Consider the following 23751-nt stretch of genomic DNA (forward strand, 5'->3'; position numbering starts at 1 on the left):
CAGCTCTAGAGTGAGATAAAACACTTATTTGTGGAAAAATCTGCAGTATAGAGTACATTAAAGATCTGTAGTGAGCAGGTAAGGGGTCAATCCAGTTCTGGGTAAGAAACAACACTTTCTAGAAAGTAGCAGTATGGGGGACATTATAGATCTGTACTGAGCAGAGTAACTGAGATTCCAGCACTAGGTTGAGATAAAACACTTGTTGGAAAGCAGGGATCTCTTTTTCTCTGCTTCTTTCCCCTCCCTGCTACATAAACTTCAGTAAGCAGCTATAATCTGATTTCTCAGTGATCTTGACTTCGGTAGGACCAAATGAAGCAGTTTCTTATCAGCGTGAATGATGAAAGCAGTGAGATGAGAAGTGGCTCATGAATGGAGAAAGACAAATAATTACCTGCTGAGGTATATTTTCTTATATTGTTCCATAGTACTATTAATATATTTAAAGTTTGTGGAAACGATAATGACTATTTAATGGTTGTCGATAAGACCTCATCATGTTTCTCCATTTTTTGTTGGCGAGATAAAGCGCGGGTGTAAGCGGAATGTGCTGCAATTCTCACAATTGCTGGGGAAACAATCTTTTAAGTCTATGGAGAGAACTTAGGAATTGAAATGTTGGTTGTGGAGATATGAGGCGCGAGGTGCGTCATGACCGGCTGTGGTGGCAGCGAGGCGGTCTGATATCATGTAGAAGTCTGAGATTAAAAGGGTAGAGAGTCATATGGGATTAACCTTACGGCGGTACAGAATTGTTGGAGCAATTACTGAGAGGAGACGTCGGCAGCACAGAGGCTCGGGAGATTATATAGGTTCTGGAACAGAATATATTACTCGTACTCATATGGTCAGGTGTCGTGTCAGACTGAATAACACTGTGCCCACCGAGGATTTGATTCTGAGGGCCCACCTTTCTCCCCAACTCAAGCCCCATAGCAGATGCAAGGTTTGCACTATAACCTATCCTGAAGGAGGAGAAGTCACGGCCTACCGGAGGATTCTCCAGTTCTCCGATGGGCCAGTCCAGTCCTGGCCAGATGCTCTGCCGTGTACAGTGCTGGGTCATACCTGGGCGGAGGTACTGTTCAGCTTCTCCAAGCCGTTCTCCAGACGCTCCATCTTGGCAGAGAGCTCCTTGCGCTTCTTGCTCAGTAGGTTCTGGTAGAGCTTGATCTGCTCCAGGAAAGACTTGGGGGTGGTGTAATTGTAGCGCCGCTCGTTGCCCAGGTAAGATTTGGACATCTCGTTCACACTGGTGTGCACGTACGCCATGAACTTACTGATGGAGTCCTTCACAGGAGCCTGAGGGGGGAGCAAATAAAAACAGAAATGCAGAAAAAAAAAAAATACCACCTGTGCCAAATCACAAAAAGCTGCAGGAGGGATTGGAACCTCACCTCAATGTACTCAGTTTCCTGGAGGAAGCGCAAGCTGACGGACTCCAGCGCCTCCTGTGGCCACTCATGGAACCAGTTAATCGCGGTGCAGTTTACCACGGAAGGAAATTTTCTACTACGAACCCGTAACTTATTACCAACCGGAGAGAAACAGAGAGCAACCTACAAGGGAGAAAGAGAAACAGGTGAGTACGAGAAATGGGAAATATTCCTCATATATCAGAGGTCTATATGCAAAGATATTACAGGTCATAACAACTATCTATAGTGGACAGTATTATAAAAGTTATATTCTTGTACACAGGGGAGTAGTATTATAAAAGTTATATTCTTGTACACAGGGGAGCAGTATTATACGAAGGTATATTCTTGTACATAGGAGCAGTATTATAGTAGTTATATTCTTGTACATAGTGGGCAGTATTATAGTAGATATATTCTTGTACATAGGGACAGTATTATAGTAGTTATATTCTTGTACATAATAATAATAATAATAATAATATTTATTTTTTTTATATAGTGCTAACATATTCCGCAGCGCTTTACAGTTTGCACACATTATCATCACTGTCCCCGATGAGGCTCACAATCTAAATTCCCTATCAGTATGTCTTTAGAGTGTGGGAGGAAACCGGAGCACCCGGAGGAAACCCACGCAGACACGGGGAGAACATACAAACTCCTTGCAGATGTTGTCCTTGGTGGGATTCGAACCCAGGACCCCAGCGCTGCAAGGCTGCAGTGGTAACCACTGAGCCACCGTGCTGCCCCGTAGGGGGCAGTATTATAGTAGTTATATTCTTGTACATAGGGGGAGTATTATAGTAGTTATATTCTTGTACATAGGAGCAGTATTATAGTAGTTATATTCTTGTACATAGGGGGCAGTATTATAGTAGATATATTCTTGTACATATGGGCAGTATTATAGTAGTTATATTCTTGTACATAGGAGCAGTATTATAGTAGTTATATTCTTGTACATAGGGGCAGTATTATAGTAGTTATATTCTTGTATATAGGAGCAGTATTATAGTAGTTATATTCTTGTACATAGGGACAGTATTATAGTAGTTATATTCTTGTACATAGGGGCAGTATTATAGTAGTTATATTCTTGTACATAGGAGCAGTATTATAGTAGTTATATTCTTGTACATAGGGGGCAGTATTATAGTAGATATATTCTTGTACATATGGGCAGTATTATAGTAGTTATATTCTTGTACATAGGAGCAGTATTATAGTAGTTATATTCTTGTACATAGGGGCAGTATTATAGTAGTTATATTCTTCTATATAGGAGCAGTATTATAGTAGTTATATTCTTGTACATTGGGACAGTATTATAGTAGTTATATTCTTGTACATAGGGGCAGTATTATAGTAGTTATATTCTTGTACATAGGAGCAGTATTATAGTAGTTATATTCTTGTACATAGGGGGCAGTATTATAGTAGATATATTCTTGTACATATGGGCAGTATTATAGTAGTTATATTCTTGTACATAGGAGCAGTATTATAGTAGTTATATTCTTGTACATAGGGGCAGTATTATAGTAGTTATATTCTTGTATATAGGAGCAGTATTATAGTAGTTATATTCTTGTACATAGGGACAGTATTATAGTAGTTATATTCTTGTACATAGGAGCAGTATTATAGTAGTTATATTCTTGTACATAGGGGGCAGTATTATAGTAGATATATTCTTGTACATAGGGACAGTATTATAGTAGTTATATTCTTGTACATAGGAGCAGTATTATAGTAGTTATATTCTTGTACATAGGGGCAGTATTATAGTAGTTATATTCTTGTATATAGGAGCAGTATTATAGTAGTTATATTCTTGTACATAGGGACAGTATTATAGTAGTTATATTCTTGTACATAGGAGCAGTATTATAGTAGTTATATTCTTGTACATAGGGGGCAGTATTATATTCTTGTACATATGGGCAGTATTATAGTAGTTATATTCTTGTACATAGGAGCAGTATTATAGTAGTTATATTCTTGTACATAGGGGCAGTATTATAGTAGTTATATTCTTGTATATAGGAGCAGTATTATAGTAGTTATATTCTTGTACATAGGGACAGTATTATAGTAGTTATATTCTTGTACATAGGGGCAGTATTATAGTAGTTATATTCTTGTACATAGGAGCAGTATTATAGTAGTTATATTCTTGTACATAGGGGGCAGTATTATAGTAGATATATTCTTGTACATATGGGCAGTATTATAGTAGTTATATTCTTGTACATAGGAGCAGTATTATAGTAGTTATATTCTTGTACATAGGGGCAGTATTATAGTAGTTATATTCTTGTATATAGGAGCAGTATTATAGTAGTTATATTCTTGTACATAGGGACAGTATTATAGTAGTTATATTCTTGTACATAGGAGCAGTATTATAGTAGTTATATTCTTGTACATAGGGGGCAGTATTATAGTAGATATATTCATGTACATAGGGACAGTATTATAGTAGTTATATTCTTGTACATAGGAGCAGTATTATAGTAGTTATATTCTTGTACATAGGGGCAGTATTATAGTAGTTATATTCTTGTATATAGGAGCAGTATTATAGTAGTTATATTCTTGTACATAGGGACAGTATTATAGTAGTTATATTCTTGTACATAGGAGCAGTATTATAGTAGTTATATTCTTGTACATAGGGGGCAGTATTATAGTAGATATATTCTTGTACATATGGGCAGTATTATAGTAGTTATATTCTTGTACATAGGAGCAGTATTATAGTAGTTATATTCTTGTACATAGGGGCAGTATTATAGTAGTTATATTCTTGTATATAGGAGCAGTATTATAGTAGTTATATTCTTGTACATAGGGACAGTATTATAGTAGTTATATTCTTGTACATAGGGGCAGTATTATAGTAGTTATATTCTTGTACATAGGAGCAGTATTATAGTAGTTATATTCTTGTACATAGGGGGCAGTATTATAGTAGATATATTCTTGTACATATGGGCAGTATTATAGTAGTTATATTCTTGTACATAGGAGCAGTATTATAGTAGTTATATTCTTGTACATAGGGGCAGTATTATAGTAGTTATATTCTTGTATATAGGAGCAGTATTATAGTAGTTATATTCTTGTACATTGGGACAGTATTATAGTAGTTATATTCTTGTACATAGGGGCAGTATTATAGTAGTTATATTCTTGTACATAGGAGCAGTATTATAGTAGTTATATTCTTGTACATAGGGGGCAGTATTATAGTAGATATATTCTTGTACATATGGGCAGTATTATAGTAGTTATATTCTTGTACATAGGAGCAGTATTATAGTAGTTATATTCTTGTACATAGGGGCAGTATTATAGTAGTTATATTCTTGTATATAGGAGCAGTATTATAGTAGTTATATTCTTGTACATAGGGACAGTATTATAGTAGTTATATTCTTGTACATAGGAGCAGTATTATAGTAGTTATATTCTTGTACATAGGGGGCAGTATTATAGTAGATATATTCTTGTACATAGGGACAGTATTATAGTAGTTATATTCTTGTACATAGGAGCAGTATTATAGTAGTTATATTCTTGTACATAGGGGCAGTATTATAGTAGTTATATTCTTGTATATAGGAGCAGTATTATAGTAGTTATATTCTTGTACATAGGGACAGTATTATAGTAGTTATATTCTTGTACATAGGAGCAGTATTATAGTAGTTATATTCTTGTACATAGGGGGCAGTATTATATTCTTGTACATATGGGCAGTATTATAGTAGTTATATTCTTGTACATAGGAGCAGTATTATAGTAGTTATATTCTTGTACATAGGGGCAGTATTATAGTAGTTATATTCTTGTATATAGGAGCAGTATTATAGTAGTTATATTCTTGTACATAGGGACAGTATTATAGTAGTTATATTCTTGTACATAGGGGCAGTATTATAGTAGTTATATTCTTGTACATAGGAGCAGTATTATAGTAGTTATATTCTTGTACATAGGGGGCAGTATTATAGTAGATATATTCTTGTACATATGGGCAGTATTATAGTAGTTATATTCTTGTACATAGGAGCAGTATTATAGTAGTTATATTCTTGTACATAGGGGCAGTATTATAGTAGTTATATTCTTGTATATAGGAGCAGTATTATAGTAGTTATATTCTTGTACATAGGGACAGTATTATAGTAGTTATATTCTTGTACATAGGAGCAGTATTATAGTAGTTATATTCTTGTACATAGGGGGCAGTATTATAGTAGATATATTCATGTACATAGGGACAGTATTATAGTAGTTATATTCTTGTACATAGGAGCAGTATTATAGTAGTTATATTCTTGTACATAGGGGCAGTATTATAGTAGTTATATTCTTGTATATAGGAGCAGTATTATAGTAGTTATATTCTTGTACATAGGGACAGTATTATAGTAGTTATATTCTTGTACATAGGAGCAGTATTATAGTAGTTATATTCTTGTACATAGGGGGCAGTATTATAGTAGATATATTCTTGTACATAGGGACAGTATTATAGTAGTTATATTCTTGTACATAGGGAGCAGTATTATAGTAGTTATATACTTGTACATAGGAGCAGTATTATAGTAGTTATATTCTTGTACATAGGGGCAGTATTATAGTAGTTATATTCTTGTATATAGGAGCAGTATTATAGTAGTTATATTCTTGTACATTGGGACAGTATTATAGTAGTTATATTCTTGTACATAGGGGCAGTATTATAGTAGTTATATTCTTGTACATAGGAGCAGTATTATAGTAGTTATATTCTTGTACATAGGGGCAGTATTATAGTAGTTATATTCTTGTATATAGGAGCAGTATTATAGTAGTTATATTCTTGTACATAGGAGCAGTATTATAGTAGTTATATTCTTGTACATATGGGCAGTATTATAGTAGTTATATTCTTGTACATAGGAGCAGTATTATAGTAGTTATATTCTTGTACATAGGGGCAGTATTATAGTAGTTATATTCTTGTATATAGGAGCAGTATTATAGTAGTTATATTCTTGTACATAGGGACAGTATTATAGTAGTTATATTCTTGTACATAGGAGCAGTATTATAGTAGTTATATTCTTGTACATAGGGGGCAGTATTATAGTAGATATATTCTTGTACATAGGGACAGTATTATAGTAGTTATATTCTTGTACATAGGAGCAGTATTATAGTAGTTATATTCTTGTACATAGGGGCAGTATTATAGTAGTTATATTCTTGTATATAGGAGCAGTATTATAGTAGTTATATTCTTGTACATAGGGACAGTATTATAGTAGTTATATTCTTGTACATAGGAGCAGTATTATAGTAGTTATATTCTTGTACATAGGGGGCAGTATTATATTCTTGTACATATGGGCAGTATTATAGTAGTTATATTCTTGTACATAGGAGCAGTATTATAGTAGTTATATTCTTGTACATAGGGGCAGTATTATAGTAGTTATATTCTTGTATATAGGAGCAGTATTATAGTAGTTATATTCTTGTACATAGGGACAGTATTATAGTAGTTATATTCTTGTACATAGGGGCAGTATTATAGTAGTTATATTCTTGTACATAGGAGCAGTATTATAGTAGTTATATTCTTGTACATAGGGGGCAGTATTATAGTAGATATATTCTTGTACATATGGGCAGTATTATAGTAGTTATATTCTTGTACATAGGAGCAGTATTATAGTAGTTATATTCTTGTACATAGGGGCAGTATTATAGTAGTTATATTCTTGTATATAGGAGCAGTATTATAGCAGTTATATTCTTGTACATAGGGACAGTATTATAGTAGTTATATTCTTGTACATAGGAGCAGTATTATAGTAGTTATATTCTTGTACATAGGGGGCAGTATTATAGTAGATATATTCATGTACATAGGGACAGTATTATAGTAGTTATATTCTTGTACATAGGAGCAGTATTATAGTAGTTATATTCTTGTACATAGGGGCAGTATTATAGTAGTTATATTCTTGTATATAGGAGCAGTATTATAGTAGTTATATTCTTGTACATAGGGACAGTATTATAGTAGTTATATTCTTGTACATAGGAGCAGTATTATAGTAGTTATATTCTTGTACATAGGGGGCAGTATTATAGTAGATATATTCTTGTACATAGGGACAGTATTATAGTAGTTATATTCTTGTACATAGGGAGCAGTATTATAGTAGTTATATACTTGTACATAGGAGCAGTATTATAGTAGTTATATTCTTGTACATAGGGGGCAGTATTATATTCTTGTACATATGGGCAGTATTATAGTAGTTATATTCTTGTACATAGGAGCAGTATTATAGTAGTTATATTCTTGTACATAGGGGGCAGTATTATAGTAGATATATTCTTGTACATAGGGACAGTATTATAGTAGTTATATTCTTGTACATAGGGAGCAGTATTATAGTAGTTATATACTTGTACATAGGAGCAGTATTATAGTAGTTATATTCTTGTACATAGGGGCAGTATTATAGTAGTTATATTCTTGTATATAGGAGCAGTATTATAGTAGTTATATTCTTGTACATTGGGACAGTATTATAGTAGTTATATTCTTGTACATAGGGGCAGTATTATAGTAGTTATATTCTTGTACATAGGAGCAGTATTATAGTAGTTATATTCTTGTACATAGGGGGCAGTATTATAGTAGATATATTCTTGTACATATGGGCAGTATTATAGTAGTTATATTCTTGTACATAGGAGCAGTATTATAGTAGTTATATTCTTGTACATAGGGGCAGTATTATAGTAGTTATATTCTTGTATATAGGAGCAGTATTATAGTAGTTATATTCTTGTACATAGGGACAGTATTATAGTAGTTATATTCTTGTACATAGGAGCAGTATTATAGTAGTTATATTCTTGTACATAGGGGGCAGTATTATAGTAGATATATTCTTGTACATAGGGACAGTATTATAGTAGTTATATTCTTGTACATAGGAGCAGTATTATAGTAGTTATATTCTTGTACATAGGGGCAGTATTATAGTAGTTATATTCTTGTATATAGGAGCAGTATTATAGTAGTTATATTCTTGTACATAGGGACAGTATTATAGTAGTTATATTCTTGTACATAGGAGCAGTATTATAGTAGTTATATTCTTGTACATAGGGGGCAGTATTATATTCTTGTACATATGGGCAGTATTATAGTAGTTATATTCTTGTACATAGGAGCAGTATTATAGTAGTTATATTCTTGTACATAGGGGCAGTATTATAGTAGTTATATTCTTGTATATAGGAGCAGTATTATAGTAGTTATATTCTTGTACATAGGGACAGTATTATAGTAGTTATATTCTTGTACATAGGGGCAGTATTATAGTAGTTATATTCTTGTACATAGGAGCAGTATTATAGTAGTTATATTCTTGTACATAGGGGGCAGTATTATAGTAGATATATTCTTGTACATATGGGCAGTATTATAGTAGTTATATTCTTGTACATAGGAGCAGTATTATAGTAGTTATATTCTTGTACATAGGGGCAGTATTATAGTAGTTATATTCTTGTATATAGGAGCAGTATTATAGTAGTTATATTCTTGTACATAGGGACAGTATTATAGTAGTTATATTCTTGTACATAGGAGCAGTATTATAGTAGTTATATTCTTGTACATAGGGGGCAGTATTATAGTAGATATATTCATGTACATAGGGACAGTATTATAGTAGTTATATTCTTGTACATAGGAGCAGTATTATAGTAGTTATATTCTTGTACATAGGGGCAGTATTATAGTAGTTATATTCTTGTATATAGGAGCAGTATTATAGTAGTTATATTCTTGTACATAGGGACAGTATTATAGTAGTTATATTCTTGTACATAGGAGCAGTATTATAGTAGTTATATTCTTGTACATAGGGGGCAGTATTATAGTAGATATATTCTTGTACATAGGGACAGTATTATAGTAGTTATATTCTTGTACATAGGGAGCAGTATTATAGTAGTTATATACTTGTACATAGGAGCAGTATTATAGTAGTTATATTCTTGTACATAGGGGGCAGTATTATAGTAGTTATATTCTTGTACATAGGGGCAGTATTATAGTAGTTATATTCTTGTACATAGGGACAGTATTATAGTAGTTATATTCTTGTACATAGGGGGCAGTATTATAGTAGTTATATTCTTGTACATAGGGGGCAGTATTATAGTAGTTATATTCTTGTACATAGGGGGCAGTATTATAGTAGTTATATTCTTGTACATAGGGACAGTATTATAGTAGTTATATTCTTGTACATAGGGGGCAGTATTATAGTAGTTATACTCTTGTACATAGGGGCAGTATTATAGTAGTTATATTCTTGTACATAAGGGGCAGTATTATAGTAGTTATATTCTTGTACATAGGAGCAGTATTATAGTAGTTATATTCTTGTACATAGGGGACAGTATTATAGTAGTTATATTCTTGTACATAGGGGCAGTATTATAGTAGTTTCTTGTACATAGGGAGCAGTATTATAGTAGTTATATTCTTGTACATAGGGGGCAGTATTATAGTAGTTATATTCTTGTACATAGGGGCAGTATTATAGTAGTTATATTCTTGTACATAGGGGCAGTACTATAGCAGTTATATTCTTGTACATAGGGAGCAGTATTATAGTAGTTATATTCTTGTACATAGGGGCAGTATTATAGTAGTTATATTCTTGTACATAGGGGCAATTTTTATTATAAACCAAACATAAATACAATTATAGTTAAACAAAAATCATCCAGTATTACAAAACACAAACCACTTAGGTAATATATACGCAGCACTACATAATCAGATCATATTCATAAATAAATTAAAGTATCCACACCTGGCGATGGAAAAAGTTAGAGAAAAAAAAAAAAAATATCATATTTTTCTAACTTAATTTTACATTTCTCCATAACGTTATGTTTCTTGGACTCCTTCCAACTTCCAGTGATTTTATCCACCGGAGTTCTGACATAACCTGATTGGCGGCAGCGGTGTGATCGAACAGCTCATTGTGCAGTGATACCCGGGTTCTCATGTGCCAGTGATAGTATTTGATGACACTGATTATAATGTACATCGTCTCTCTGTTGATGTTACTAACAGTGGAGGGGACACCATAGATTATGTCAGGATACTTTAGGGTCCGCAGTCTGGGGATTTTTAGATTATCTGACACTTCCTCCCAGATCTTCCTCCCTCCCCAGCAATCACATATGAAGTGCTCCATAGTTTCCTCCTGCTGACAACCAAGGGGACAATTCCGATCAGAGACACATAGATGTTTCAGGTTCCCTCTGACAAAGAGCCGACTATGCAGTGAAAGCCAAGTGACATCAAACAGTTTAGGAGGTAGCCGTTTCCCGTTTAGGAACCTAAGGCTTTCCTGCAGGGTGGTGGTGACACAATCTCTCAGGGCCAGTGGAGAGTAGAAGAAAGTCCTACATACACGAGCATACAGGTCTCTTCTCGTACTGCTCTCAATGTAAGACTTCTCCAGTCCCCACCTCCTAACACACTTCAGACCATAGTCCAGATACTGGGGGAGGTGGTCACCTGTCCATCTCCTCCTCTTGAGACTGCCGCCTCGCACCCAAGATTCTGCAAAAGGCAATATCCAGTACCTGATACTATTTACCCATAGGCAGCTACTGTTTGAGTCCATGTTCCCAAAATTCACCTTTAGAAACAAGGAGTCAAAGAAAACCCTTGGATTCAACATATCTAGCCCACCCTCTCTCCGCCGTAGGTACGTTATTCCCCTCTTTATTAGGTTCAACCTATTCCCCCACAAGAGCTGGAAGAACAGGCTGAAGAGCCTCGCTGAGAAAGATTCTGGCAAAGGGAAAGCGACAGAGACATACAAGAAAACGGGGACCAGGTAAGTCTTCAACATTGTGACCCTTTCTCTGTAGGTCAGCCTCCAGTTCTTCCATCGCTGAACCTTTGCATTTCCGGTTTCCAATTTCTCCTCCCAATTTAGCGTGGCATTATCATCCCTCCCAAATTTAACCCCTAGGATCTTAATATGGGTGGAGGCTTTGGAAAACTGCGGCAGATCAAAGCTGGGCTCAGTATCTAATGTCCACAGAGCTTGGCTCTTTTCAAGGTTAACCAGAGACCCGGAGGCCTCTGAGTAGCTTCTGATGGACGCAGATAACATCTGCACCTCACGAGGATTGGAGGTCACCAGCGTCACATCATCCGCATAGGCAACAACATTCAGAGGCGGGCAGTGGGGGACCGGCACCCCCTGAAAATTGCACTCCTGCAGTGACCTCAGAAACGGGTCTAGGGCAAAAACATACAGGAGCGGACTCATTGGGCAGCCCTGTCTCACCCCCGCCCCAACTCCAAAAGTGCCACCCTGCCAACCATTAATCAGAGGAAAGCTCACCGCCTCTCTGTACAACGTCTTCAGCCAATCCACAAATTGTCCCGGAATACCGTACTTTGACAAAGTGGCCCACAGATAGTCATGATCAACCCTGTCAAAGGCTTTAGCCTGGTCCAGACTGACAACATATCTCCCACACCGCAGAGCTTTACATCTTTCAAACATCTCTCGTATCGAGATGACCGCTCCAGAGATGTTCCGCCCTTTTACTGTGCCAAACTGAGAGCCTGCCAACAGTGCCGGGGACAAACAGACTAATCTAGAAAATAGGATCTTTGCTAGAATCTTCCTGTCCATATTCAAGAGGGCAATCGGCCTCCAGTTCTTGATGTCGCTCGGCTCTTTACCTTTAGACAGCAGAATTAACGAGGACACTCTCATGGATGGAGGCATCAGGTGATTTTCTAGACAATTTCTATACACATCCACGAGAATTGGAGCCAGGAGGTCTCTGAATTTCTTATAAAATTCTGCCGTTATACCATCTGGACCTGGTGCCTTCTTCAGATATAACTTATCAATAGCCTCCTTAACTTCCTCCACCGTTAATTCTGCCGTCAAAGGAGAAAAGTCCAGATCATTAGTATCAGGCACTGGAGTTGCCTCCAAGAATTGAGCCATCTTATCTTTATCCAAAACTTTCCTCTGAAACAAGTCAGCATAGTAAGATCTCACCACCTCCAGGATACCCTCCCGTGAATCCTGCATTACACCCTGGGAGTCGGTGAGACCCGTGACCATTTTTTTGGCCACCCTCTCCCTGCAATTCTCAAAGGGATCAGGGGCCCTAAGGACCCATAATCCCGTTCAAGAACCAGGGAGGTATACCTGCTATACTGATACTGCTTTATCTCAGATTTCAGCCGGTCGATCTTCACTTTGTCATCCCCGCCCGCCGAATACAGTGACTCCAATTCTTTGCGCAGCTTTAGGTACTGGCTGTACTTATTCCTCCCTTTATTAACTGACAGTCTCTTTAAGAGGGATCTGATATCCTCCTTGACGTCCTTCCACCAGTCAGTCATGTTGTCATAGAAGTCAACCCTGTCTAGATGAAGCTGGATAAGGGAGTGAACACGACTCTGAACATAGGCATCATCCAGGAGACTGGAATTGAGCTTCCACAACCCTCTACCAATGTCCGGACGGTTAGAGGAACCCAAAGAGAAGCACAAGGCGAGGTGATCAGAGTAAGGGACGACCTTCTCACTCAGGGTGCCGACAGCCTCAGTAGGACTGACAAAAGCAAAATCTATCCTACTGCTCCTGTTGGAACATGAATATGTGAATTTTGGCTGTCGCCCACCCTGTGTGAAAACGTCAGTCAGTCCTGCCTGCATTATGATGCTATGTAGGACCTTACCGTCCCTGGTCACTGCCCTGCCCGAGGAGCTGTCACCTGATGTCATTATGGCATTAAAGTCCCCCGCCATCACCACTGGAAGAGAAGTGAAGAGGTAAGGCTTGACGTCATTAAACAGCTGGATCCTGTCAGTCACTGTCTGTGGCCCATAGATGTTAATAACCCGGAGTCGCCTCCCATGGATAGTGACTTCTAGGACCAGACATGTTCCCATGACCACCTCCGTCATCCTATGCACAGTCACATCATTGGTGTTAAACAGGACAGCGACCCCGGGATAAGGCTCCACAGCCAGTGACCAGAAAGAAGGACCGGACCGCCATTCCCTCTCAGCCTCTCTCATAAGCCCCAGAGATGTCAGTCGTGTCTCCTGCAGGAAGATGACATCGGTGTCCAGATATTTGAGATGTTCATACACCGCGTGTCTAGTTCTCCTCAGCTTAATGCTATTCACATTGCTCGAGGTCACTGTCAATGAGAACCCCGCCATCACAACACAATATAGTAGGAGCAAAGTAACAGCCATCATCATGAGTCAGAGATGTTCTGTCCACCACTGGTGTCCATGTCAGACTCTACCTGAGGGTCCACAGATAAGGGCTTCCGCTTTGGCGGGGGATGGTCCTCTATGTCCCTGTCACACTCAGCATCAACTTTCCTCAACTCTTCCTCATAATCGTCACCATTGGAGTCAGATAAAACTCCATACTTGTTGGACACGACCATCACTCCTGCAGAATTCTGAACCTTCTTACTAGCAATCTGACCAGTGTCATATTCTGCCTCAGGTTTACGGGAGGATGTGTTCTTTTTCTTCCTTTTATTATAATTAATGCTCCAGTCATCAGATACAGACAGTGATACTGAAGGGGGGGCTATCTGAGGCTGCTGGACCTGATGGACGACCTCCATGTTCCCCTCTGCACCCTGCTTCTCTGGTGCTGCCTGAGTGGACTCCTGGTGGGCATCTGAGTTGGTCAACATCTCTCCTGACATTAAATACTCCTCATGCGTCCCTGCCACATCTTCATCCTCCTGAGCCTCTGCCCCTGCCATCATTAACTCATCAGGGAAGACTCTGCAGATGTTGTGCCAGGCGTCTGGACAGTCCCTGTGAGGGTGGCCCATCCTACCACAGAGGTTGCACCTGACGTCCCGGCAGTCTGCAGCGACATGGCCGATTGCCCCACACAGACTGCACTTCACCACAGTACAGGCGTTAGCCAGATGACCTTTCCCACCACATCTGAAACACTTTCTGGGTTGCCCGGGATAATAACACCTTCCCTTCTCCCTCCCAATGAAGAAGGAGTTGGGTAAGTGGTCAGTGATGTTATCACATTGCCGCAATTTTACCAAGACCCGCCATCCCATTGTCCAGATACCATCCTCATCTCTGACCTTGGTGAGCCCAGAGACGAGGTCACAGTGTCTCCGGAGCCACACCTCGATGTCCTGTGGAGGAACGGCCTCATTCCAGAAGGTGATGTTTACTGTGACAGTATCCAGCCTGGAGATAGGAACCAACACAAACTTATTCCAGCCCTCAGCATCTCTGAACTTGGGGTAATTGGCCCAGAATCTATCCAGGTCAGACATGAGCTTGAAGCTGACCTCGTAGCCCTGTCTGTCCTGAAGATTAGACACTGCCAGTATCTCATTTGCCACAAACCCCATCTGGCCGCAGAGCAGCTCTCTCACCACATACCTGCGTTGTGGCAGATCCTCCTTGGCACCTATGTATTTAAACCGCACCACATTAATGCGTTTGAATGTCTGGCCAGTATACCTGGCACTGGAAGTGAAGGATGGGGCGCCGCGGCTCCAGGCATTCCTGGGGGGCACCTGCCGGGTCACACTGGGCTGACTGACAGGGAGAGGGCCTGCAGCAGGGGGGGCTGTCACACCTTGTGGACTAGATGGCAAAGGGGGATAATCACACATATCATGCACATTATCATGAGCAGCATCATTATTATCAGACAGTGCGACGTCCATTACAGAGTGTGAAACCCCTCCAACCCCCGACCCCATGGACACAGCATCACCAGCCACAGTCTGTGCTTCAGCCTCAGCCTCATCAGCACAAACAGTCTCACATATACTGTCCTGCTCCTGTGTGGGGCATTCTGGGACCTGTGGTGACTCTGCTGGAGTCTGCAGTGTATGCTCCTGTTCACACTCGACAGCCTCATCAGCACAAACAGTCTGACATATACTGTCCTGCTCCTGTGTGGGGCATTCTGGGACCTGTGGTGCCTCTGCTGCAGTCTGAAGTGCATGCTCCTGTTCACACTGAGCTGCCTGCTGCTGCAGTTGTTTTCCCTCCTGGAAGCAGAAGCGGGCAGCCTGTAACACTGGCCGTGTCGGCTGCTGCGGGGTCCCGTCCTGAACATCAGGGGTCCTGGCCTCTACAGCACAGTCCTGCTTATAGGAGGCGAACCGCTCGCGGTTCCTGTAGGTCTCTGCCAGGGGCCCCATGCTCTCCAGCACAGACTCAGTGTCCTGCACAACACTCGCCAGCTGTACACCCAGTGTGTTCAGTCTCAGGTCATACGCCTCATTACTGGCAGGATTAGTGGTCTTTAGGCTATAGATGAAGTCTACCTCCATTTGCAGCGCTTTTTTTTGCTGCTGTAACTCACCCAGTTTTCGGACAAGTCCCGGTATCTCATAGAATCATAGAATCATAGAATCGTAGAGTTGGAAGGGACCTCCTGGGCCATCTGGTCCAACCCCCTGCTCAAAGCAGGATTCGCTAAATCATCCCAGTCAGATGTCTGTCCAGCCTCTGTTTGAAGACTTCCATTGAAGGAGAACTCACCACTTCTCGTGGCAGCCTGTTCCACTCATTGATCACTCTAACTGTCAAAAAGTTTTTTCTAATATCTAATCTGTGTCTCTTCCCATTCAGTTTCATCCCATTGCTTCTAGTCTTTCCTTGTGCAAATGAGAATAAAGTTGATCCTTCTACAATGTGACAGCCCTTTAGATATTTGTAGACAGCTATTAAGTCTCCTCTCAGTCTTCTCTTTTGCAAACTAAACATTCCCAAATCCTGCAACCTTTCCTCATAAGACAGGGTTTGCAGACCGGTCACCATTCTGGTCGCTCTTTCTGAACTTGCTCCAGTTTGTTGATGTCTTTTTTAAAATGTGGTGCCCAAAACTGGACACAATATTCCAGATGAGGTCTGACCAAAGAGGAGTAGAGGGAAATAATGACTTCACGTGATCTAGACTGTATGCTTCTGTTAATACATCCTAGAATTGCATTTGCCTTTTTTGCTGCTGCATCACACTGTTGACTCATATTCAGTCTGTGATCTATTAGTATACCCAAGTCTTTTTCACATGTGCTGTCACTTAGCCCTATTCCTCCCATTCTATATATGCTTTTTTCATTTTTATTGCCCAGATGTAGTACTTTGCATTTCTCCCTGTTAAAAACCATTCTGTTAGTTGCTGCCCACTTCTCCAGTTTATTTAAATCTTTTTGAATCCTCTCTCTCTCCTCTCTAGTATTAGCTATCCCTCCTAGCTTTGTGTCATCAGCAAATTTAATCAGTTTACCCTCAATTCCTTCATCTAAATCGTTGATAAAGATGTTGAACAATACAGGGCCCAGGACAGAGCCCTGTGGTACCCCACTTGAGACATTCTTCCAACTGGATGTGCAGCCATTTACGACCACTCTTTGGGTCCGATCACTAAGCCAGTTATGAATCCACCTAACAGTTGCCTTGTCCATTCCATACTTAGTCATTTTTTCAATAAGGATTGTATGAGAGACTTTGTCAAATGCTTTGCTGAAGTCAAGATATACTATATCTACAGCATTTCCTTGATCCACCCAATCAGTGATACCGTCATAGAAGGAAATTAAGTTAGTCTGACATGACTTATCAGTTACAAACCCATGCTGACTCTGTTTAATCACTTCATTCTTATCCAGGTATTGACATACATGTTGTTTAATAATTTGTTCAAAGATCTTTCCTGGTATAGAAGTCAGACTCACCGGCCTATAGTTGCCTGGGTCCACCTTCTTCCCCTTTTTGAAGATAGGAACAACATTTGCTCTTCTCCAGTCTTCTGGCACTTCTCCTGTTCTCCAAGAATTTTCAAAGATTATGGAGAGGGGTTCAAAAATTTCTTCTGCTATCTCCTTCAGTACTCTGGGGTGTAATTCATCTGGACCTGGAGACTTGAATTCATTTAGGTTAGCTAAGTGTTTCCTCACTATCTTTCTGTTTATAGATATCCTGGATTCTTCTATTCCCTTAATAGGACAGTGAATAACAGTTGATGTTGCATTTCCTTTCTGAGAGAAAACAGATGCAAAATAGGAATTTAAAAGTTCAGCCTTCTCAACATCCTGTCTTACCATTTCATCATTTTCATCCTGTAAAAATATTATAGCATCTTTGACTTTTCTTTTACTTTTGACATATCCCCAAAATCCTTTATTATTGCTTTTGACATCTCTTGCAAGCCTCAGTTCATTTTCAGCTTTAGATAATCTGATTTGTGCCCTGCAGGTTCTGCAGACAGCATTATATTCTTCTTTAGATATGCCTCCCTCTTTCCATTTTATAAACATTTTTTTCTTCCTTTTTAGCATGTGCTTAAGTTCTGTGTTCATCCATCCTGGTTTCCTTAAATGCTTCCTATTCTTCCCTCTTTTCGGAATTGTTAACAACTGTGCATTGAGAATTTCATTTTTCAAGATTTCCCATCCTTCCTGGACATTTTTGTCTTTAAGGATATCCAGCCATTGGATCCCTCTAATTCTCTTTCTGAATCCCTTAAAATCTGCCTCTCTGAAATCTAACCTTGACGTCTGAGTCTTCACAGGTCTTCCACCTCTAGTTATCCAAAATTCTAAAATAGCATGGTCGCTACCTCCTAGGGTCCCAGCCACTTTTACCTCCTCAACCATTTCCTCCCTGTTTATAAGGATTAGATCCAAGGTAGCAGTTCCCCTTGTTTTCTCCCTTACCTTTTGGAAGATAAAGTTGTCAGCAAGAGAGGATAAGAATTTCCTTGACCTGTTAGTTTTGCCTGAGAGAGATTCCCAACAAATGTCTGGATAGTTGAAATCTCCCATGACAACCATGTCATATTTTTTGGAGAACTTGGCCATCTGATGCATAAAGAGTTCATCTATATCTTCGGCTTGCACAGGCGGCCTGTAGTAAATGCCTACAATGGTGTCCTTTCCATTGTTCTGTCCTTGTATTCTTACCCAAACAGTTTCCACAGAACTCCCAGTCTCTGAAGCTTCAATCTCTGTGCAGATATACGCGTTTCGAACATACAATGCGACACCCCCTCCTCGTTTATCAAGTCTGTTTCTTGCAAATAAGTTGTATCCTTCTAGTCTTGTATTCCAATCATGTGTATTGTCCCACCAAGTTTCAGTGATTCCAATGACATCATATTTCTTTTCCTGTGTTAGTAGTTCCAATTCTCCTTGTTTGTTGCCCATGCTTTGTGCATTAGTATAGAAACATTTTAGTTTGTGATTGGTTTCTCTTTCTCCAATATTTTTATTAATTAGATTCTTTCGTCTTTGTTCTTCCTTTCCACTTCTAATAGCAGAGTTCTCAATAGCATTTGTCAGGTGTATGGCTTTTTCTGGTCTTTTGCTTCCCTTCCCATGTTGTTCTAGTTTAAAGCTCTCCTTACAAGTGTAGCAAGGCGACTTCCAAATACATGCTTTCCAGTCTTCGTAAGGTGCACCCCATCTCTAGCAAGTAGTCCATCGTATAAGTAGTTCACTCCGTGAACCAGAAATCCAAATCGTTGCTGACGGCACCGTCGACGTAGCCATTTGTTCACCTGCAGAATCTTATTCGACCTCCTTGTTCCATGGCCATCCACTGGGAGGATGGAAGAGAAGACCACCTGCGCTCCCAGTTCTTTCACTTTCTTGCCTAAGTCTTCAAAGTCTCTGCAGATGGTTTCCAGGTCGTTTCTTGCGGTGTCATTTGTCCCCACATGTAGTAGCAGGAATGGGTAGTCATCTGTAGGTCTGAAGAGTCCTGATATCCTGTCAGACACATCTTTAATTTTTGCACCTGGAAGACAGCACATTTCTCTTGTAGTTATATCCGGTCTGCAGATAGCGGCCTCTGTTCCTCTCAGCAGGGAATCCCCCATGACCACCACTCTCCGTTTCTTCTTCACAACATTTTTCTTTCTCCATCCAGGAGGACTCTGAGGGCGTACAAGGTTGCTGTTTGTTGGCAAAGTCTTATCCTGATGTATTTCTTCATCGTTTTCCTGCGTGAGAGCCTGGTACTGGTTTCTGAGCAGTATGGGTGCTGACTGCCTCCTGATCCTCCTGCTTCTCTGGGTCACATGTCTCCATTCCTCTGTTTCTTCAGGTGCACTTCGAATTTCTTCTCTTTCTGTAACATGAAGAGATAATTATGCTCTGTCCAAGAACTCTTCACCTTCCTTAATGATCTTCAACGTAGCTAACCTCTCTTCGAGATTTTGCAACTTTTCCTCCAACAGGGACACAAGCTTGCATTTGTGGCATGTGAAGTTTGGCTTTTCCACTGGTAAATCTGTGAACATGTAGCAAGAAATGCAGCTCACCAAATGGCTCCTGGCCTCTTCCATCTTGAGATTTCTTAAAAACGATGAAAGATGAGCCAAATTTCGGTTTTTCCGATTTCCTCTTTTCAGCTGCAACGGCCAAAACCCAGTGATCGTTGAGCTCGCGGAGACTCTTCACTTATCCCAGAAGGCACTGGGAATATGCAAATGATCTCCTCAAGACTCTTCCCCTGGTTTTCCGATTTCCTCTTTTCAGCTGCAACGGCCAAAACCCAGTGATCGTTGAGCTCGCGGAGACTCTTCACTTATCCCAGAAGGCACTGGGAATATGCAAATGATCTCAAGACTCTTCCCCTGGTTTTCCGATTTCCTCTTTTCAGCTGCAACGGCCAAAACCCAGTGATCGTTGAGCTCGCGGAGACTCTTCACTTATCCCAGAAGGCACTGGGAATATGCAAATGATCTCCTCAAGACTCTTCCCCTGGTTCATCCGCTAGCTGCAGCTCGGGTGCACGCGCCGGCCCCACAGGCTTAGTCTTGACCACGGGTACAGGGGTTTTGAAGACAGTCTTGTGCGGGTCCACCACGGATGGTTTTGTGGCCCCTTGGCTGGATGCAGGCTCCGCAGCAGGTTTATCGCTGCCACCTGTGACCGTGTGCGTCCTGACCGCGCCATACTGCCATGTTGCTGTATGTTCTCCTGCATTGTTTGTCTTTCCAAAGACGTCCGTCTCTGCCTGGAAGCAGCAGAGGTGATCTGCACAGCTGGGGCCGATCTCACCTGTGCACCTGGCAGGAGCTGCTTACTGACTGGGGAGCTACAAGACTTCACACTCTGCTGGATTCCATCACTCACTGACACTTTTCCTTCTTGCTTCTTTGCTGGAACTGGAGAAGGTTTTCCTCCCAAAACTTTAGTCAAAGCTTTCTCCTCCTTCACCGAACTGCTGCAGCTTTGGCTCGCTGCATTCACTGGTCTCACAGTGGCTTTGGGATTAACATTCCCATTAGTAGAAGCCTGGGAGGCTAGTCCCAGTGTAGGCCGGGAAGCCTGGGCCTTGCCAGGGGAGCTTCCCCGCCCAGGGTGGCCCCTCCCTGGGCTTGCTCCAGACATCAGGAGAACCACTGACACACAACCTCACAGCTAGGAGGCAGTATTATAGTAGTTATATTCTTGTACATAGGAGCAGTATTATAGTAGTTATATTCTTGCACATAGGAGCAGTATTATAGTAGTTATATTCTTGTACATAGGGGGCAGTATTATAGTAGTTATATTCTTGTACATAGGGGGCAGTATTATAGTAGTTATATTCTTGTACATAGGGGCAGTATTATAGTAGTTATATTCTTGTACATAGGGGGCAGTATTATAGTAGTTATATTCTTGTACATAGGAGCAGTATTATAGTAGTTATATTCTTGTACATAGGAGAGCAGTATTATAGTAGTTATATTCTTGTACATAGGGGGCAGTATTATAGTAGTTATATTCTTGTACATAGGAGCAGTATTATAGTAGTTATATTCTTGCACATAGGAGCAGTATTATAGTAGTTATATTCCTGTACATAGGGGGCAGTATTATAGTAGTTATATTCTTGTACATAGGGGACAGTTTTATAGTAGTTATATTCTTGTACATAGGGAGCAGTATTATAGTAGTTATATTCTTGTACATAGGGGCAGTATTATAGTAGTTATATTCTTGTACATAGGGGGCAGTATTATAGTAGTTATATTCTTGTACATAGGGGGCAGTATTATAGTAGTTATATTCTTGTACATAGGAGCAGTATTATAGTAGTTATATTCTTGTACATAGGGGACAGTTTTATAGTAGTTATATTCTTGTACATAGGGAGCAGTATTATAGTAGTTATATTCTTGTACATAGGGGCAGTATTATAGTAGTTATATTCTTGTACATAGGGGGCAGTATTATAGTAGTTATATTCTTGTACATAGGAGCAGTATTATAGTAGTTATATTCTTGTACATAGGAGCAGTATTATAGTAGTTATATTCTTGTACATAGGGGCAGTATTATAGTAGTTATATTCTTGTACATAGGGGACAGTTTTATAGTAGTTATATTCTTGTACATAGGGAGCAGTATTATAGTAGTTATATTCTTGTACATAGGGGCAGTATTATAGTAGTTATATTCTTGTACACAGGGGAGCAGTATTATACGAAGGTATATTCTTGTACATAGTAGCAGTATTATAGTAGTTATATTCTTGTACATAGGGGGCAGTATTATAGTAGTTATATTCTTGAATGATCTTTGGATTGCAGAGGTATAGAAGAAATGGGAAAGAATGAAAATATAAGAATAATTCTTTATGGAATAAACTCTGCGGTTATCATTAGTTGGAGCTGCTACATTTGCCATCTATGGGGACTGCCTTTGGATGACTAGTTGAGAAGTTCATCTCTATTATTTGGGGCTCGGCATCTATCGCTGTATCTCAGGATTCCCTAGATAACATTTGAGGACATTCTTTATTCACAATGGTTCTTGTGATTGGAGGAGGCGGATTCCCTTCTACAATAATTATGGTTGTTTGTGGCGTCTGAATGGGCTCCTGATTGTTTCAGCCTTTTCTGAGAGATTGTTGTTGATGGGGAAACCACATTTCAGCAGGGTGGGTGGAGATTTGACATGTTTCAGCTGTCATCTGTCTCTCTCCTTCATTATGAACAGAGATGGCGCAAGGAAAAGAGAGGCCAACAGACGTCGCAACAACGCCGATCCTCAGATCCTCTCTGGTCAGAACTACAGAACTACTCTCTGCTCCCTACCCAGGGACTCACTTTCAGCTGTCTCCGGACTCGGTCAATGAAGAATTTCCAGCAGTTTTCTCTGGTGTCCAGCAGGCCTTGACCCTTCACTTCATTCCTGACGGCTCCGATGATATTTTCCACTTCGTCATCTGGGAACAGGTCAGGGATCTCACCTGGTGAGAAAAGGACATCTTCTCTAGTACATGTTGGGCGGGGGAGAAAGGTCAATGGGGAGAAAAACCATTAAGTGCTGTTCATAGAGGGGTGTTGGCTATCCCATCCCAGCTCTCACATAAATACGGGTTCACCCAAGCGTGCCCTTTTTCACAACACGGAGATGAATTGGTGAATTGGTAATAGACATTTCAGATTGAGGAGACATGCTCACCAGATGCCAGTAAGTCATTGACTAGAACAAGGAACTTCTCATCGGCCACCTGAGCATCCGTCATGAGGAAAACTGTCCCCACGTTCTTCACCCCGGCTTTAATGTACTGGTTCGCCAGATCAGCCTGAAGATATGAAAAAAGTGCATATTTTCATGACAGACCATTAATACCCGTTGTACACGTACCACTACTAGAGGTATTCCCAGACTACAGGTGTAACTACCAGAGGTATTCCCAGACTACTGGTGTCACTATCAGAGGTATTTCAAGACTACTGGTGTCACTACCAGAGATATTCCCCAGACTACAGGTGTCACTGCCAGAGGTATTCCCAGACTACAGGTGTCACTATAACAGGTATTCCCAAACTAAGGGTGCCACTACCAGAAGTATTCCCAGACTACATGTATCACTACCAGAGATATTCCCAGACTACAAGTGTCACTACCAGAGGTATTCCCAGGCTACTGGTGTCACTACCAGAGGTATTCCCAGACTACTGGTGTCACAACCAGAGATATTCCCAGACTACAGGTGTCACTGCCAGAGGTATTCCCAGACTACAGGTGTCACTACTAGAGGTATTCCAAGAATAATGGTGTCACTACCAGAGGTATTCCCAGAATAATGGTATCACTACCATAGATATCTCCAGACAACAGGTGTCACTACCAGAGGTATTCCCAGACTACTGGTGTCACTACCAAAAGGTATTCCCAGACTACTGGTGTCATTACCAGTGGTATTCCA

General features: G+C 39.9%; 1 protein-coding gene and 1 long non-coding RNA gene across 3 annotated transcripts in view; one reads left to right on the forward strand and one right to left on the reverse strand.

Moving 5' to 3' along the window:
- The window catches only part of DNAH9 (dynein axonemal heavy chain 9), a 254999-nt gene that overhangs the window by 114802 nt on the left and 116446 nt on the right, over nucleotides 1–23751 (reverse strand). For both annotated transcript variants that reach the window (XM_073579695.1, XM_073579694.1), the window contains 4 exons: nucleotides 23001–23124; nucleotides 22643–22785; nucleotides 1401–1562; nucleotides 1072–1305 (listed from right to left, as the gene is read on the reverse strand). In XM_073579695.1, the coding sequence (XP_073435796.1) occupies nucleotides 1072–1305; nucleotides 1401–1562; nucleotides 22643–22785; nucleotides 23001–23124 (663 nt within the window). The remainder of the gene's footprint in view (nucleotides 1–1071; nucleotides 1306–1400; nucleotides 1563–22642; nucleotides 22786–23000; nucleotides 23125–23751) is intronic.
- The window catches only part of LOC141094012 (uncharacterized), a 155286-nt gene that overhangs the window by 81159 nt on the left and 50376 nt on the right, over nucleotides 1–23751 (forward strand). The window lies entirely within an intron of this gene.

Source organism: Dendrobates tinctorius, unplaced genomic scaffold, assembly GCF_039654945.1.
Source record: "Dendrobates tinctorius isolate UK_male_01 unplaced genomic scaffold, ASM3965494v1 ptg000063l, whole genome shotgun sequence".
Taxonomy (NCBI): domain Eukaryota; kingdom Metazoa; phylum Chordata; class Amphibia; order Anura; family Dendrobatidae; genus Dendrobates; species Dendrobates tinctorius.